General features: G+C 45.6%; 1 protein-coding gene across 1 annotated transcript in view; it reads left to right on the forward strand.

The window, feature by feature from the left end:
• The window catches only part of sgsm1a (small G protein signaling modulator 1a), a 39,882-nt gene that overhangs the window by 14,411 nt on the left and 9,876 nt on the right, over positions 1-15,595 (forward strand). The window contains exons 4-15 of the mRNA XM_079756188.1: positions 1,145-1,307; positions 1,956-2,108; positions 2,204-2,271; positions 2,806-2,951; positions 5,275-5,412; positions 6,058-6,182; positions 7,317-7,384; positions 9,385-9,548; positions 10,412-10,547; positions 11,602-11,731; positions 13,138-13,202; positions 15,325-15,461. Of these exons, the coding sequence (XP_079612314.1) occupies positions 1,145-1,307; positions 1,956-2,108; positions 2,204-2,271; positions 2,806-2,951; positions 5,275-5,412; positions 6,058-6,182; positions 7,317-7,384; positions 9,385-9,548; positions 10,412-10,547; positions 11,602-11,731; positions 13,138-13,202; positions 15,325-15,461 (1,493 nt within the window). The remainder of the gene's footprint in view (positions 1-1,144; positions 1,308-1,955; positions 2,109-2,203; positions 2,272-2,805; positions 2,952-5,274; positions 5,413-6,057; positions 6,183-7,316; positions 7,385-9,384; positions 9,549-10,411; positions 10,548-11,601; positions 11,732-13,137; positions 13,203-15,324; positions 15,462-15,595) is intronic.

Raw genomic sequence — 15,595 nt, forward strand, 5'->3', positions numbered from 1 at the left:
TAGAGGAGATCCAGGGGGTGGACCCTTATTATGCCCTTTGTTGTGACATTTAGCTGCTAGTTCATTTATGGCAAAGCCAAAACACAGCAGAGTGCCATGTGAGATAAGGGACCAGCCTGCAGGAAGGAATGACGGAGAGGAGGGGGAACAGTGCGGTACTACAGTTTCTTAGCGAATAGTGTCGTCCATGGAGGTTGAGCCTGAATGCTGATTGAAGGATGCGTGTCTGTAAATAAGTCGAGAGGGTCAATATCTTAGTGACCTGAGAGCAACAGGAGAAATATAAAGAGAGAGAGAGAGAGAGACACATAGAGACACTAAAGGCACTAGAGGACCTGGAGGATGGAGATTGTCTGCTATTTGGGATTATGAGAGAGAGAGAGAGAGAGAGACAAAGAAAGACACAAATATAGGTGTATAGCTTTGTTTTTGAGAGAGTGTGAAGAGAGAGAGAGAGAGACAGAGAGAGACAGAGAGAGACAAACAGACAGAGAGAGCGAGAGAGCAAGAGAGAGAGGGAGAGAGAGATGTTGATGATGCTGAATTACTGCCCCTCCTTCCTCTTCCCCTCGCCCTGGGCTTGAGTGTTCCATCAACAGGGGTTTCCATGGCAACCCCGGCCTCCCCCTAACCCCATGTGAACGGAGCCACAGGATTAGCACTGAGAGAATTCAAATGTCAACACGACTCAAGGCACTGCCACGTACGCTTTAGATACAAGATGGATGTCAGCTTTTTCTATAAAGTACAGGAGGTGTTTGTGTACACAGTGTGTGTGTGTGTGTTTGTGTGTGTGTTTTTGTGTACATAAACGCACACACACACACACCTGCCTTGCTTATTATGGTGTAAGAAATACAGCTAATTTAATTATTTATGCTAAGAGAAAGTTGTTATGCTAAAGGGAATACCTTCTTCAGTTGAGTTGGCTTGTGTACATTATGACATTATTGTGTACATAGAGACCAATTGAGTTGATATTTAGTAGTTGTTTTTGTTCTGAAAGCACGGAGCCACCTGAGTTCTCCGCTGTTGCATTGGCGTTCCCTCCTGTCTGCGGCGCCGTTTCTCTCGCTGTTAAACGATTCCAATCATCCTCATGACCAGCACTCACGTGTATCTCTCTGCGCCCGGGCGTCCCCAGCGGCAGTGGAGGCGTGCGTCCTGCACGGGCTGAAGCGACGCGCGGCCGGCTTCCTGCGCAGCAACAAGGTGGCTGCGCTCTTCACCAAGGTGGGCAAGAGCTTCGCCCCTGCCCACGACCTCTGCAGGAAGACCCAGGAGCTGGAGCAGCTCGTGGAGACCAAGTGAGAGAGAGAGAGAGAGAGAGTGAGAGAGAGAGCGAGAGAGCGAGAGAGTGAGAGAGAGTGCGAGAGAGAGAGAGTGAGAGAGAGAGAGCGAGCGAGAGAGAGAGAGAGAGCATGTCCCCACACTCACATCCCAACTCGTTCAACGGCATCACTGCTAGCAGATCAAAGCTCCTTTCAAAGGCCCACTGGCTGCTCGTCAGAGCGTGCACGCTACTTAAAATCAAAGCGGGTGTTCCCCTTCCCTCGCCCTCACCTGAAAGGTGGTTTCAAATGACCTGCGTCCACGCACACTCATGCACCGTGCGCCGCTGAGAAGCACGACCACGGCCACACTTGAAAAGATCCCTTGTTTAGCCATGGCCAAAGAGGCCGGAAATAAATGTTGTTATTCAGCACATAACCTTACCTGTGACCGTACCTGTGAGACAGGTACATGGTTTGAGGGTTTATATAACAAAATATCAACAAATCTATATATATATATATATATATGTATATGAAGGAAATTTTCAGATACAAATGACGAGTTTTACGTTTCATTTTATTTCGCAAAAAAAGCAAGAAAAAAAAGCACAAAGGTCTTCAGTTGGCCCGATAAAGACACCGTCTCAATGTCCTGTGTCCCCGTCCTCACTCCTTCCTCAGGAGAACCCAGAGCCTGCAGAGCCAGGACGGCTTGAGACGGTTGACCCGGCTGCCCAGCCTGACCCCCCACTCGTCCAAAAACTTGTGGATCCGCACTGCCCTGTTTGAGAAGGTCCTGGACAAGATCGTGGTCTACCTTGTGGAGAACAGTAGGTAAGATGGAGACGCCCTGGCAGGGAGTAGAAAGAAGCAGGAGAGCAGTGATGTGTACTGCTGCGGTGATGACATATTTCTCCGGTTTGTTCCAGTAAATTCTACGAGAAAGAGGCTGTTCTCATGGACCCAGTGGATGGGCCCATCCTCGCTTCTCTGTTGGGTAATTATTTACGCAAAATTACTCATCACACTCATAAAACATGAAACATGGGTTTGATGGTAGACATTTTAAAGGTCCCATATTTTACCACCAGGTGTGCGTGTGATTAGCCATTTCAAGCCATTTGAATAATCTGCCTTTTTCTTGTGTTTTTGTGACATCAAAAGTGGGCGTGTCAACCTAGCTGTGTGCTGGATAGATCAGCCTACCAGCCTACCCAGTGGACTGTAGCGAACGTTGCTCATCTATCCGCCATACATCTAGGTGGACACGCACACTTGTGAAGTCACTAAAACACAGGAAGAGGCAGATTTTCAAAACGGCTTGCAATGGCTAATACACTCACACCAAGTGGTATAATATGGGACCTGTAAGGACCTTCTTGAAATTGCCATTGTTATTGTTGATCCAAAGATAAGCCACGCCCTTATACTCTGACTGCTCAGTCCGAGCCCTGCCTGCCACGCTGTGTCTGGCCCAGCCACGCCACCAGGGGAGCCCCTGTACTGACTGTCTCCGTCTGTGCTGTGTCAGTGGGGCCGTGCGCCCTGGAGTACACCAAGATGAAGACGGCCGACCACTTCTGGACGGACCCGTCAGCAGACGAGCTGGTGCAGAGACACCGCATCCACGGAGGCCACTGCCGGCAGGACTCCCCCAGCAAGAGGCCCGCCCTGTGTGTGAGTGCCCCCACGCTCACCACATCACAGCCTCGTATTGGGACCGCTAGAATTGTTTATTTCAAGTTTAAGTTTATTTTAGAGCCCTTTAAAAACAACAACAGTTGACCAAAGGGCTGTACAATTAAATGATGTGTGTCCTTAAAAAAGGACACACTAGACAATAATAAAACTGATACAGAGTTAAATGCAAGGGAATATAAATGAGTTTTAGGAGGGATTTGTTCCACAGTTTGGGGCCAATGACTGAAAAAGCCAGATGAAGGTGGGTCAAGCATGAGTGTGTCGGCGGGATATCCCTGTTGCTTCAGAAGCCCCACTCTCAATGCTGTAGACGGTTGCTTTTAGGGAGGACCTGAATACTGCTTCATTACGAACCCCTCCTTCATCCACCCCGAAGAGGAACAGCAGTGTGGGTCTTTGATGGATAGGAGAGAGGAGTGTGGATGAGTGTATGTGTCTGAGTATGGTACATTTGTCTGCCTAATGGCATTTTATAACGGGGCTGTCGTGAGGAATGGTGTAGGCGCCGCCTCAGTACACTTTTCAATTACACTGAATGAGTGGAAATGTATGTTTAATGTTAAGCCACTTCAGAGGCAGCATTAAGCAGAGCAAACCGCTCAGCTCATGGCGTCCTTTAACTGGATCGCTTTAATTCCTCTAAAGAAGACACTTGCAATCAGTGACGGTAAAAAAATACCCTTGCTGTTTATATTTATATTTTATATAATTTAATAACATTATGGTATATTGTAAGAGTATATATAAGCCTCTAATTAAAATGTTGCTTTCTCTAGGATGGTAATAGCTAGGATTAGGGCTGTGCGATATAGAAAAAATGTTCCACGCACTTCATGTTTGTTTCTGTATTTGTCATGTAATGAACGTAAAGCAGCATAACTTTGTTGCTGCTACTAGACTGATAATGACTAGGATAAGGATTGTGACTGCTAGGATAATGATGTGTAGCTGCTCCTAGAGAAATGACCGCTGGACTAATGACTGTGTTGCTGCTCTTAGGATAATGACTGATAGGATAATAACTGTATTGCTGCCCCTAGAATGATAATGACTAGGATTATGACTGTTAGGATAATAACTGTGACTGCTACGATCATGATGTGTTGTCGCTCTTCGGATTATGACTGCTATGATAATGATCGCTATAATAATGAATGTGTTGCTGCTCATAGAGAAATTAATGCCAGGATAATAACTGTGTTCCTGCTCCTAGAACAATGACTGTGAGGCTAATGATTGCTAGGATAATGACTTCTAGGATAATTACTGTTAGGCTAATGGCTGCTAGGAGAATGTTTGCTAGGATAATTACTGCTAGGATAATGACTGTTAGGCTAATGAATGCTAGGATAATGACTGCTGGGATAGTGACTGTTAGGATAATGATTGCTAGGATAATGACTGCTAGGATAGTGACTGTTGGGATAATGACTGCTAGGATAGTGACTGTTGGGATAATGACTGCTAAGGTAATGACTGTTGGGATAATGAATGCTAGGATAATATATGTTAGGATAATGACTGCTAGGATAATGACTGCTATGATAGTGACTGTTAGTATAATGATTGCTAGGATAATGACTGTTAGGATAATGACTGCTAGAATAATGATTGCTAGGATAATGAATGTGTTGCTGCTCCCAGGACAGTGACTGCTAGGATAATGATCACTAGGATGATAATGATTAGTACGATAATTACTGTTGGGATAACAGCTAGGATAAAAAGTGCTAGGAAAATATCAGCTATGATAATGGCAATCAGGATAATGACTGCTAGGATAATAACTGCATGGATAATGATTATGTTGCTGCTCCTTGTGTCATGGAAAGTACGACACTTAGACTCTACCAAGAAAAGAGATCAGGAAATGTCATGTAGAATACAGGATTATTTAATGTATGCATCCATGGAGCCTCTTCTCTAGCAGAATGAGCCCTGAACCCTGTTATACTGTTGAACGTCCAATAGGAGAGGTTTGTTAAAGTGGGGAACGTGCACATCGGGAGCCCTCTCGAACAAGGAGATGTGTGCACAGGTGAGGTTTGCACAACCAGCAGAGGTTGAGTCATCCTCCTCATTTAACAGTTGCAAGCGTTCCTCATGACCCTCTAAGCTCCCCATTACAGAGGGGCTTTCTGTGATATGAGTTTAGACCGCTGTTTGCAGAGAGTCCCCCTATGGTCTCTGCATTTTCCCACACCTATTTTCATTCATATAGCATACAGGCAAGATCCCGATCCTACTTTCTTTACATGTATAGTATACAATAATACGGTCTATTCCCCCCCCCTGCTAGTTCCAGAAGAGGCACTCAAGCAGCAGCATGGACGAGCGGCCCTCCCCCTCGCCGTCTGCCCGCGACTACGTGGAGTCCCTGCACCAGAACAACAGAGCCACCCTGCTGTTTGGGAAGAACAACGTCCTGGTCCAGCCGGTAACGCCTCACGCATCACAGCCATGCATTTCACTAGTCATTTACATTTTACTTTTAGCAAACGCTTTTATCCAAAGCGCCTTAAGACCATTTATTCAAACATACACACACCCGGACGGCAATGTCCACCACGGAAGGTGACAGGCAGCTCGTCAAGAGCAGTAAGAGTGAGGTGTCTTGCTCAGGGACACCTCGACACTAGAGAACTTCTGATGACAAGTCAACCCGCTCTACCCGAGCGAATACCTCCACTAAGCCCCACTTGGACTTTGTGTGCATTTCAGTCTCTAATTATTGGTCATATCGGAGGGGCTTAGCAGTGTCTCCCAAAATGTGGAAGTAGTGATGCTCTAGGGCTGCAATATCTACTGTACATGTGGATATTAACATGGACATTGTCATGTTTTGATCTGAAAACATTTCGTGAAATAAGAATCTACGGTTCTGGACCAAAGTTTTGATTGCGACCATAAAGAGACAAAACAAATAGAAGCAAGCCGTCAATCAAACACAAAAGGAGAAAAGCTAATTAATGTACACGTTTTATTCAACTTTGATCTGGGTCTATGTAAAAGGGTAAAAGCATCCATTATTAGTTCCATGTTTCATTTCTAAGCCAAGCCAACGTGTCCATTGTGGTTTCAGCGAGACGACATGGAGGCGGTTCCAGGGTACCTGTCTCTACACCAGACCGCCGAGGTCATGACCTTGAAGTGGACGCCCAACCAGCTAATGAACGGATCTGTGGGAGACCTGGACTATGAGCACAGGTAAGATGATGATCCATACACAGCCTGTACCCATGACTACCAAACATGGTCATAACGGTCATGTAACAACGACAACAGAAAAGCAATGAAGACAGAGGGTGCATTGGTTTGCGTTGTGTGACCGTTGCAGGCTATCATGCCATGTCATTCTCTGAGAAAACGGTTGTCTGACTGGTGTTGTCTGACTGGTGTTGTCAACCAATTGTGTTGCATTTTGTTACGTGTGTAGCCAACTACATTTTGTATATGTGTATATTTTATACTATATGTATCGTATGTTTAATACTATATGGATATGTGAGCTCTAATGTGAAGATATGAATTCAGTAAAAACTGCTTTAATAGGATAAACCTGCTTCAGAACAAATGCACCTGAAGCTTCTTTCGGCAATTTCAAGGCTAGAAATTGAGAAATATCTTCCTTTAATCCATTTCCTTGGCGTCTACCATGATTTCATTCCCTACGCTGAATTGCCACTTTAAAATGATTTGTGAGGGATTGCAAACAAACAGTGAATGCATGCAAGACTGTGGTTTTCAATAACAGGGACTTTCAGAATCATATATGCATATATATATATATATATATATATATATATATATATATATATATATATATATATATATATATATATATATATATATATATATGTATTTAGAAAGACCAGACTGGGATGCTTATGCATAAATCTGAATAAATCCATATAAATGTCACATTTAGAATGAAAAGGCTGGAATTCAAATGATTCGGCAAAAAATGGAATGAAGGCACGGCGTCCAATTGATGTTCCTTGCTGCTTGTCTAACAGCGGACTATTACTGAATAATGCAATATGTCTATGTGACTCAACAACCTTTCATCCTGGAGTCAAAGAGGCTGTTGATGGGGGCCTGTTCTCCGCTGCCTAGTCACCAGATGGCTTATTGACTGAGATGCCGTCAAGCGCCTCCAATTAACAAAATGTTCGCTTTGGTTTTGTTTTTGTGTCTAGCGCTGCTTTCTCCAGCATATCATCTCTCTATTTTAAGGAATGCACTTTTCTCATTGGGTTTTACTTGTGGTCTTCCTGCACCCACATTCATTAGTAGCGGTGACGGCAGAAAGTCTTACCTGGTGTTGTGTGTGTGTTTCAGTGTGTACTGGGACTACGCTATGACCATTCTGCTGCAGGAGATTGTCTACCTGCACTGCCATCAACAGGGTGGGTCTGCTGCCTTTGATTAACAGCATCAGTACTTTGCTTTTAAGAGTGTGACGGTTCTGAAACCGAGAGCAAATCCACCATGCACACGCCCGCGGGCCGTGTGCATGGCGGTCGCAGTTCTGTCCTTCTGTGTCGCGGACGTGAAATCCTATTATATTCCTAGAGATATTGCGTCAAGGAACGATGAGATTTTAAATGCAAAAAGCACACAATAGTTGTAGACAATTAACCTATTTAAATGCATGCATTAGGGCTGGGCGATATATCGATATTTAAAATATATCGATATTTTTTCAAACGCAATATGGAACGAGACCATATCGTCAACATCGATATAATTAATTTGCGTTGAAATTACAGCACATTTGTTCCAAATAACAGCAGTTTGGAACCACGCCTGCCATTTCGTAACTCTGCTTATGTCTCTCCCGCTCTGCCTCCGGCTCACACACACAGGCCGTGTGGCCGCTTTTGGCCGTGATGTTATATATTATAATGTGCTCAAATACGAGGTGGAGGCAGTGTCTAGTCCACGGTTTATTCAACCATCAAACTGTATTCAATTCCGAACGGTAGGGATAGTAATGGTAAAGCGGCGGGCAGAGCGTGCCCCCCCCCCCCCCCCCCCCCCCATCCTAGTCATTATATCGATATTCTGCTTCCTAGTCATTATATCAATATTCTGCTTCAAGATATTGAGATACGACTTTTGGTCCATATCGCCCAGCCCTAGCATGCATACATTAGACTCCTCTCTAGCAGATGAGTCCAGAATACAGTTAGACAGAGATATTTAAACAGTTTCACATCCTCCCCACTTTGCAGATGTCAATAATCAAATCAGGTAATGTTAACCCAAGACACAGAGTTGCATGTGTTCTCATCAAGCAGAAGAATGCATAAGGCGATGCCCTCTCCCTTGTGACCGGTTTACCCCAAGCACAAAGGTTAATAATTCGACGACACGTCTGCAGTGGTTAGGTGACTGACCCAAGCACAAAGGTCACCATTTAGATGACACTGAGGAAGGTAGGGTGGCTAGACAATACAATAAATAGGAAACACAGCTTTAGATGATTAAAAGGAAACATACCGATTTTTTTCCATCGCAATACGGCAATATTTCCCTGACGTACAATTACCTGTTGGTATACTCTCCTACTCCTCTCTCGGACCATGGCATCCGAGAGATGGTTAAGCTCCTCAAGCAGCTATAGTGTAACACCACGGTGGGCTTGGATGTGCAGACGTGTGGAGCTCATTTTGAGCCGCCGTTGATTTTGATGTTCCCGTCCGAGGGGGGGGGGTCAGAATCCCAGGACCCCTATAGTGTGACGCTGCGGAGGGAGGATGGTGAAGCTCCGTATGAGCAGGAAAATACTTTGATATCCGAGTCAGAGTTGGGGTTAAGCTTCTCAGACACTTGTATTAAAACGCTACGCTGTGTGACGCATTTCATATCAGTCATTATAACACATACACAACGGCGGTACTAGGAAAGTGTCACAAAGGGGCCGTGATTCAACCCCGCGAGGTATGACGAGATATGCACCGAAACGTGGCTCAGAAATCAAGGTCTGACCCAAACCGTTGGATAATCGTTAAACCTGTAATCGCTACCATGGCATTCAAAAGCCTAAGGAACATTTTCGGAATTAGCTAATACACTAATGTGGAACGGTGTCTTGATCCGCTATCGTGACAGTATCAGACGAACTAGACGGCATATTTTCTTTATATTTTCTAAAAGAATAACAAACTGCAATTTTGTTGATGATGATGATATGTTGGCCGTAACTTCAAAACGATTTGGTGAAAGTAAAATTTCCGCTCAGCGCTACGACCAACTTGCGGCGTCTTGCGAGGTCAGGCGACTTTGCTCCCTAAGAGCAATACATGTCTGTAGTTATTTTTTGGGTTGTGTTTCTCCCTTTGCTTAGAGCAGATATAGCCTAACTCACCACTGTTCAGCTAAGTGTTGTTCTCTCTTCCTCTAGTGGACAGTGGGGGCACGGTGGTGCTTGTGAGCCAGGACGGCATCCAGAGACCCCCGCTGCGCTTCCCTAAAGGAGGCCACCTGCTGCAGTTCCTCTCCTGCCTGGAGACCGGCCTGCTGCCCCACGGCCAGCTGGACCCCCCTCTCTGGTCCCAGAGGGGAAAGGTCAGCGCACAATGGCAGCTGGGAAACCACTTTCTGCTCATGAATGGGGGGCCGCCGAGGTCGCTGCTGGTGCGACCTCTCTCTGCTCATGAATGGGGAAACCACTCTCTGCTCATGAATGGGGGGCCGTCTAGGTCGCTGCTGGTGCGACCTCCGGGCCAAACTGCCTAAGTGCCCATGAGCTGCTCCTGGCGACCTTAGAGACACTGAGGTGTCTCTAAGGTGCTGCACTGGCTGGGGAAGAGCTATAACCATGCCACATTCGTTCGTGAAATGGCGTAACAATGATGCCCCTGAAATTCATTGTTTGAATGAAAACCACAATCCAAATGGGATGATAAGATCACAGTGTATAGCTGTTGAGACGCCGCGGAGTAAGTTCTCTCGTGTTGGCGTTCTGGCTCAGCAACAAGTGTGTCTGGTGTGCATGGAGGCGTGTCTGTCAGCCTGGAACAAGGATTCAGTATCCGAAGGGAAAGCACAATCACAGACACAACCCACACAGCTACTGGCTCCCGCTACGAGCTAACACTAGCCAAGCACACTAGACTGTTATAACTGATTATTACATGAAGGATTTTATTATGTACCTCGGAGAACTAGCTTACTTTCTAAGAACTAACGGCTTGGGTTTCTAATTCTGATTCTAATAGCTGAGAGACGGTAGATATATCTATGTATCAGATTATATATTATATTATATATTATGATATCTGGGAAGAAGTTAGAATTGTTGAGACTTAGGAAAACTACTCAACATGGGCATATAATCCACCAGGGCCTGCATGTTATAAACATCCTAACCATGTCACCTAGGAGGGTAGGCACAGAAGGGTACGTCATCCCTGTTCCTCGTCCCCCAGGGGAAGGTGTTTCCTAAGCTCCGGAACCGGGTCGCTCCCGTATCGGGATCATCAGAGTCGGTGTCCGACAAGGAGGAGGACGAGGCCACGGACTACGTCTTCCGCATCCTGTTTCCCAACAGCCAATCAGAGTTTGGTGAGGTATCCTTTAAATCCGACCCTGGTTGCCATGGCAGCGTGCACCCCAGTGGCCCGTGGCAGCGGCCTGCTCCCCAGCGTAAAACGTACCACCGTGTTTGTTCCAGTGGCTGTAGCCCCCCTCCCCCTCCGCTCTGTCGTCCTCCTTGCCCCCCCCGACTGAGGAGAACGGCCCTAGTGGCCCCGGCTGTCCTGCGGCCGCGTGAAGGACCCGCCCCCAGGAGATGGCTGTAATGTGGTTAAAGCGTGGCTCTGTCCGTCCGCCTGTCAGCTTGTGTCCGCATGCTTTGGTTCTGGCAGCTGTGCTCTGTGCCTCTGGGGAGGTTCATTTATGTGATCAAAGACTAACCCCCGCCCCCACACACACACACGCACACACACACACACACACACACACACACACACACACACATGCATACACACATACACACACACACACACACACACACATACTCACGCTCTCTCACACACACACACACACACACACACACACACACACACACACACACACGCACACAATCACGTGCACACGTGCGCCCAAACCCACTCAATATCACTGCATTACAATCCAATCATCAGTTTTGCGCATGGTTGGGGACAGCTGACTGACAGGTGTAGCTGCAAAATGCTCTCGCATGTTCCTGTTGTTGTCGATGTTAAATAAGAGGATTTTCCAAAAGTGAATCCCAATCCATTACGGCGTGCCCACTTGTTTGCTAATGTGAAATCCACTGCCAGCTCGTGTTATACTTCTCTTAAACGCCACCATCAGATCCTAATTGAGTTTAAATTGGTTTTCCGAAGCAATGATGGAACACCGAGGGGCTTGGGGAATCTTTCTTGAGATTGTAGTTGAACCGCTAATCGAAAAGCCTAATAGTCATTTGAGGGACATTAATGAGTGTGTGTGTGTGTGTGTGTGTGCGTTTACTTGTGTGTGTGTGTACATGTGCATGTATGTGTGCGTGTATGTTCATGTGTATTTCTGTGTATGTGTGTATGTGTGTGTGTGTGCCCATGTGTGTGTGTGTGTGTGTGTGTGTGCGTCACAGTGAACCCCCCAGACCTGATGGAGCAGGGTGCTCCGCTGTGGCAGCCCACCCTGAGGAAGTCTTCCTGCCCGTCCTGCTCCCCCCGGAGTCTGACGGAGGGGGCGCCGCCGGACGGCTGCAACCACGAGCGGTATATATTTTATATATCTATATATATATATATATAGATATATATTTATCATTCATTCATTCATTCCTCACCACCAGCGGCTGCATGTGTACTCCTGCTCTGGCCCTGTTGACACCACAGCGACAGGTCCAATCAACAACCCTTTCAGAATCCAAAACTGCTAGAGAACGCCTCTGTTGACATTAAAGGCACAGCGAGCGCACAGTCACCTCCGCCTACACAGTGGCAGTTTAGAGAACTCCCGCTTGATATGTGACCCACATACAGGGTCTGAGTTACCCCAACATCAAGGGTTAGCGTCATGTTGGAGAGTGGGCGGAGACGGGGTGACTGCGGCGGACCGGTTTTGATTGCTTTGGATAATGCCGCGTTTAATCATGTAGAATTGTGCAGGCACAGGATGAGGATGTTTCGTATGCTATGCTGCCTTTGTATTGGTTGATGACCGCTTGCGTAGACGTTAAGAACATGACTAGACAGCGCTGGCGCTTAAGATTCTCTCTAGACAAGAAGGCGAGTCAATCCGGATTGAAGGGGGTGGTGCATGACGCATTCAATCTAGATTGACAGTCAATCTAGAATGACTGTGTCGTGCACCACCTTCAGAGGAAGCGGGGTCTACATCTGTCCTACAACCATTGTCCCTTTGCATCATGATCTCAAAGGTGTGCTCTCACAACCGTATTCAATACAAGGCCGATTCAGACGCTCACGTGAACCTCTGATGCGTGCTGCTGGTCAATGAACCGCGTGGTGTCAGGTGATGGATGTATGGAGATGATGAAGGCATAACAAAACATAACCAAATCCTGGGCCTTATCATATTCATATGATTCATATGAGTCAAATAATAGGACCAATTAAATATAAATTAGGTAACAGAGCAGTATATTCAGGTTGTGTCGTAGTGTGCAGTATGCACGCTATTCATCAAAAAGACAGTGCAGAGTGTTCGCCCGCTGTTTGCCAATGTTACACTATAGAAAAATAACAATGTTAGTAAATGCAGCATTCAATCGTTGGTGAGTCGTATTTTAGAGACTAGGGGATTTATTCTCTGTGTGTTGTATTTGGAAATGAGCGGTATTGCACGTTATTGAATGTGTTTTGTGTTTTTAATTGGTGTTATTGTGTGTGGGTTGCATTTTGAATTGAGCAGAATTGTACCTTTGTTGTGTTTTTAATTGGTGGCAGATTGAAATGAGGGTTATTTTACCTTTAATGTAGGTTGAAGTGAGAGCCATTGTATGTATGTTTTCTGGTAAAAATAGAGGTTATTGTATGTTGTATGTTCAGGTAAGGATGTATTGTGAAATGGTGTATACTTGGGTAAGGGTGAGTTTGTACATTGATTGTATGGATTGGTAGTAAACAGCAGTTGTATGGCTGTTGTTATGGTCCCACAGGGCCCCTCTCAAGCTGCTGTGTGACAACATGAAGAACCAGATCATCTCTCGGGCGTTTTACGGCTGTAAGTCTGCTTCTGGTTCCTTCAAGCGTAACAGCTCTTTTTGCTTCTGCTTTATTTTAAAATGTATCACTTTATACACAAAGTCAGCAAAAAGCTAATAAGATACCAAATAACCAAAGGAACGTACATGAGGTCATTGGATGATCAGTAAATTGAAGAAGGATAATTTGCATCATTTTAATCATGGGACACACAGATACAATAATTATGAAGAATCTCCCTTAAATGCTTAATAAAACTACATTTTTTTTATCTGGAATCAGGATTATGGTCATATGGAATAGATCATCTGTTGTAGAAGATGCAGGTGTTTCACGATACTGACGAAGAGGCCAGCAGTGGGATAGTCTTTCTGAGCCAGTAATGGCCTTTTTACTCGCTGCCAGAAAATCTTCAGGATTTGAAGGGGTATCATCTTTACACAGCCAATCAGGGACCTGTCCCGGGTACAGGGACGTGAAGGGGTATCATCTTTACACAGCCAATCAGGGACCTGTCCCGGGTACAGGGACGTGAAGGGGTATCGTCTTTACACAGCCAATCAGGGACCTGTCCCGGGTACAGGGACGTGAAGAGGGTACTGATACTAAAACCCAGGGTTTTTCTGGATGATTGTTGCTACTTCCTCCCCAGAAAGTCTGAATAGAAGCAAAAAACATGAGCATGATCCACCATGATCTGCCCACAGTCCCTTTAGAAGCATAGCTAGGCGAGCCTGGGAACCAGTCGAATCTGCCAGCTCATGTTTTGATCCGCTATGACATATGCGTGTGGCCTCCTCCCCATGCCCCGGGTTTGGCCACTCACAAGCATTTATCTGATACGTGGCGAGTTTGATACGATGACTGCACAGAGCTGCGCCCTATAGGAGCCCCGTTCAGGCATTTCAATGAACAATCTACATAGCTGCAGGTCATGTGTCGCCAATCCGTTGCTCTGATTCGTTGTAGATCTATCCAGTTGCGTCCAGAGGCTTTTTGGTCTTCACTCCAAAAATGAACTGAGAGGTTCCAGGCTCATATACTTTTTCAGAATCAGTCCGGCGATGTCAGGCTATATCTGAGTGCTAGTCTGTTCAGACTACTGTTTGCTGTTTGTTGTTTCAATGTCCAGCTCTTTTTTACGTTGTTGTTTCACATAGTCTGTAATGTCCTTTTACAGTGATTTGATGCATAGTATAACTCTCTTATGAGAGCTTAATTATTTCATGAGTTATAAGCATCAATAAATATACGCATAACAATTGTTTGCTCTCTCGGATTAGAACCTTTAACCTTTAAAAAAAGAATAATCAAGAGGTTTTATTAACTGGAAAAGTCCTCCCCGATCATTCTTTTTCTGACACTTTGAACAAATGCTTAATAGGCCTAATTAAAGATCCATGGATAAACGTTGACCTTTTTAGCCTAATCCTGGCCAGCAGACTCCTACAGCATTGGTCAACTCAGAATAATTAACAATGAGGATAATGTCAGCCAGGGCGAATCACGCGGAAAGAAATACATTTAGTCCGATGGGGCTCAGTCTAAGAAATACTCCCCAGAGGGGAAATTAACCGAAACACCTGATAGGCTTTCAGCCTATACCTGTCAAATTAACATTGCTCATAGTTTTTAATGTTTCGCTCACATCATGTTTTATTAGTCTGCCGGTTGCCAGTATGTGTTGAAAGCACTTTCATTTAATGCATAAGTACTAACACTACCGTTCCAAAGTTTGGGGTCACTTAGAAATGTCCTTATTTTTTAAAGAAAAGCAATGTTTTTTTCAAGGACGATAACATTAAATGAATCAAAAATACAGTTTACACATTGTTAATGTGGTAAATGACAGGAAACGGCTGATTTTTTATGGAATATCTACCTAGGTATACAGAGGCCCGTTTCCAGCAACCATCCCTCCTGTGTTCTGATGGAACATTGTTTAGCCAGTCGTGTTATAAAGCTAATTGATGATTAGAAAACCCTTATGCAATTATGTAAGCACAGCTGAAAACTGTTGAATAAAAGTGTGACTTATCATAGAAAGCATGAAAGTGTCTGGTCGACCCCAAATGTTTGATCCGTCGTGTATGCAACGTGCTAATAAAGCTTTGTTACTGTGATGGGGGCGTGGCGTGCAGGGCTGGCGTACTGTCGCCACCTGTCCACGGTGAGGACACACCTCTCGGCGCTGGTGAACCACGCCATCGTGGAGCCCGCCGACGCCAACGCCGGCCTCACCCCCCGCGTGTGGCGCCTCTTCCTACAGGATCGCACCGTGAGTCTGGCACCGCCCGGGGCCGCTCCGCCTCCGAGCCTCCAGTACCTTCCCCCTCTCACACACACACAGACTGGCAGATACACACACAGTCACACACACATACATATAGACAAACACACCAACACAAACAC

Source organism: Pollachius pollachius (assembly GCF_949987615.1).
Source record: "Pollachius pollachius genome assembly, chromosome: 1".
NCBI classification, from domain to species: Eukaryota; Metazoa; Chordata; class Actinopteri; order Gadiformes; family Gadidae; genus Pollachius; species Pollachius pollachius.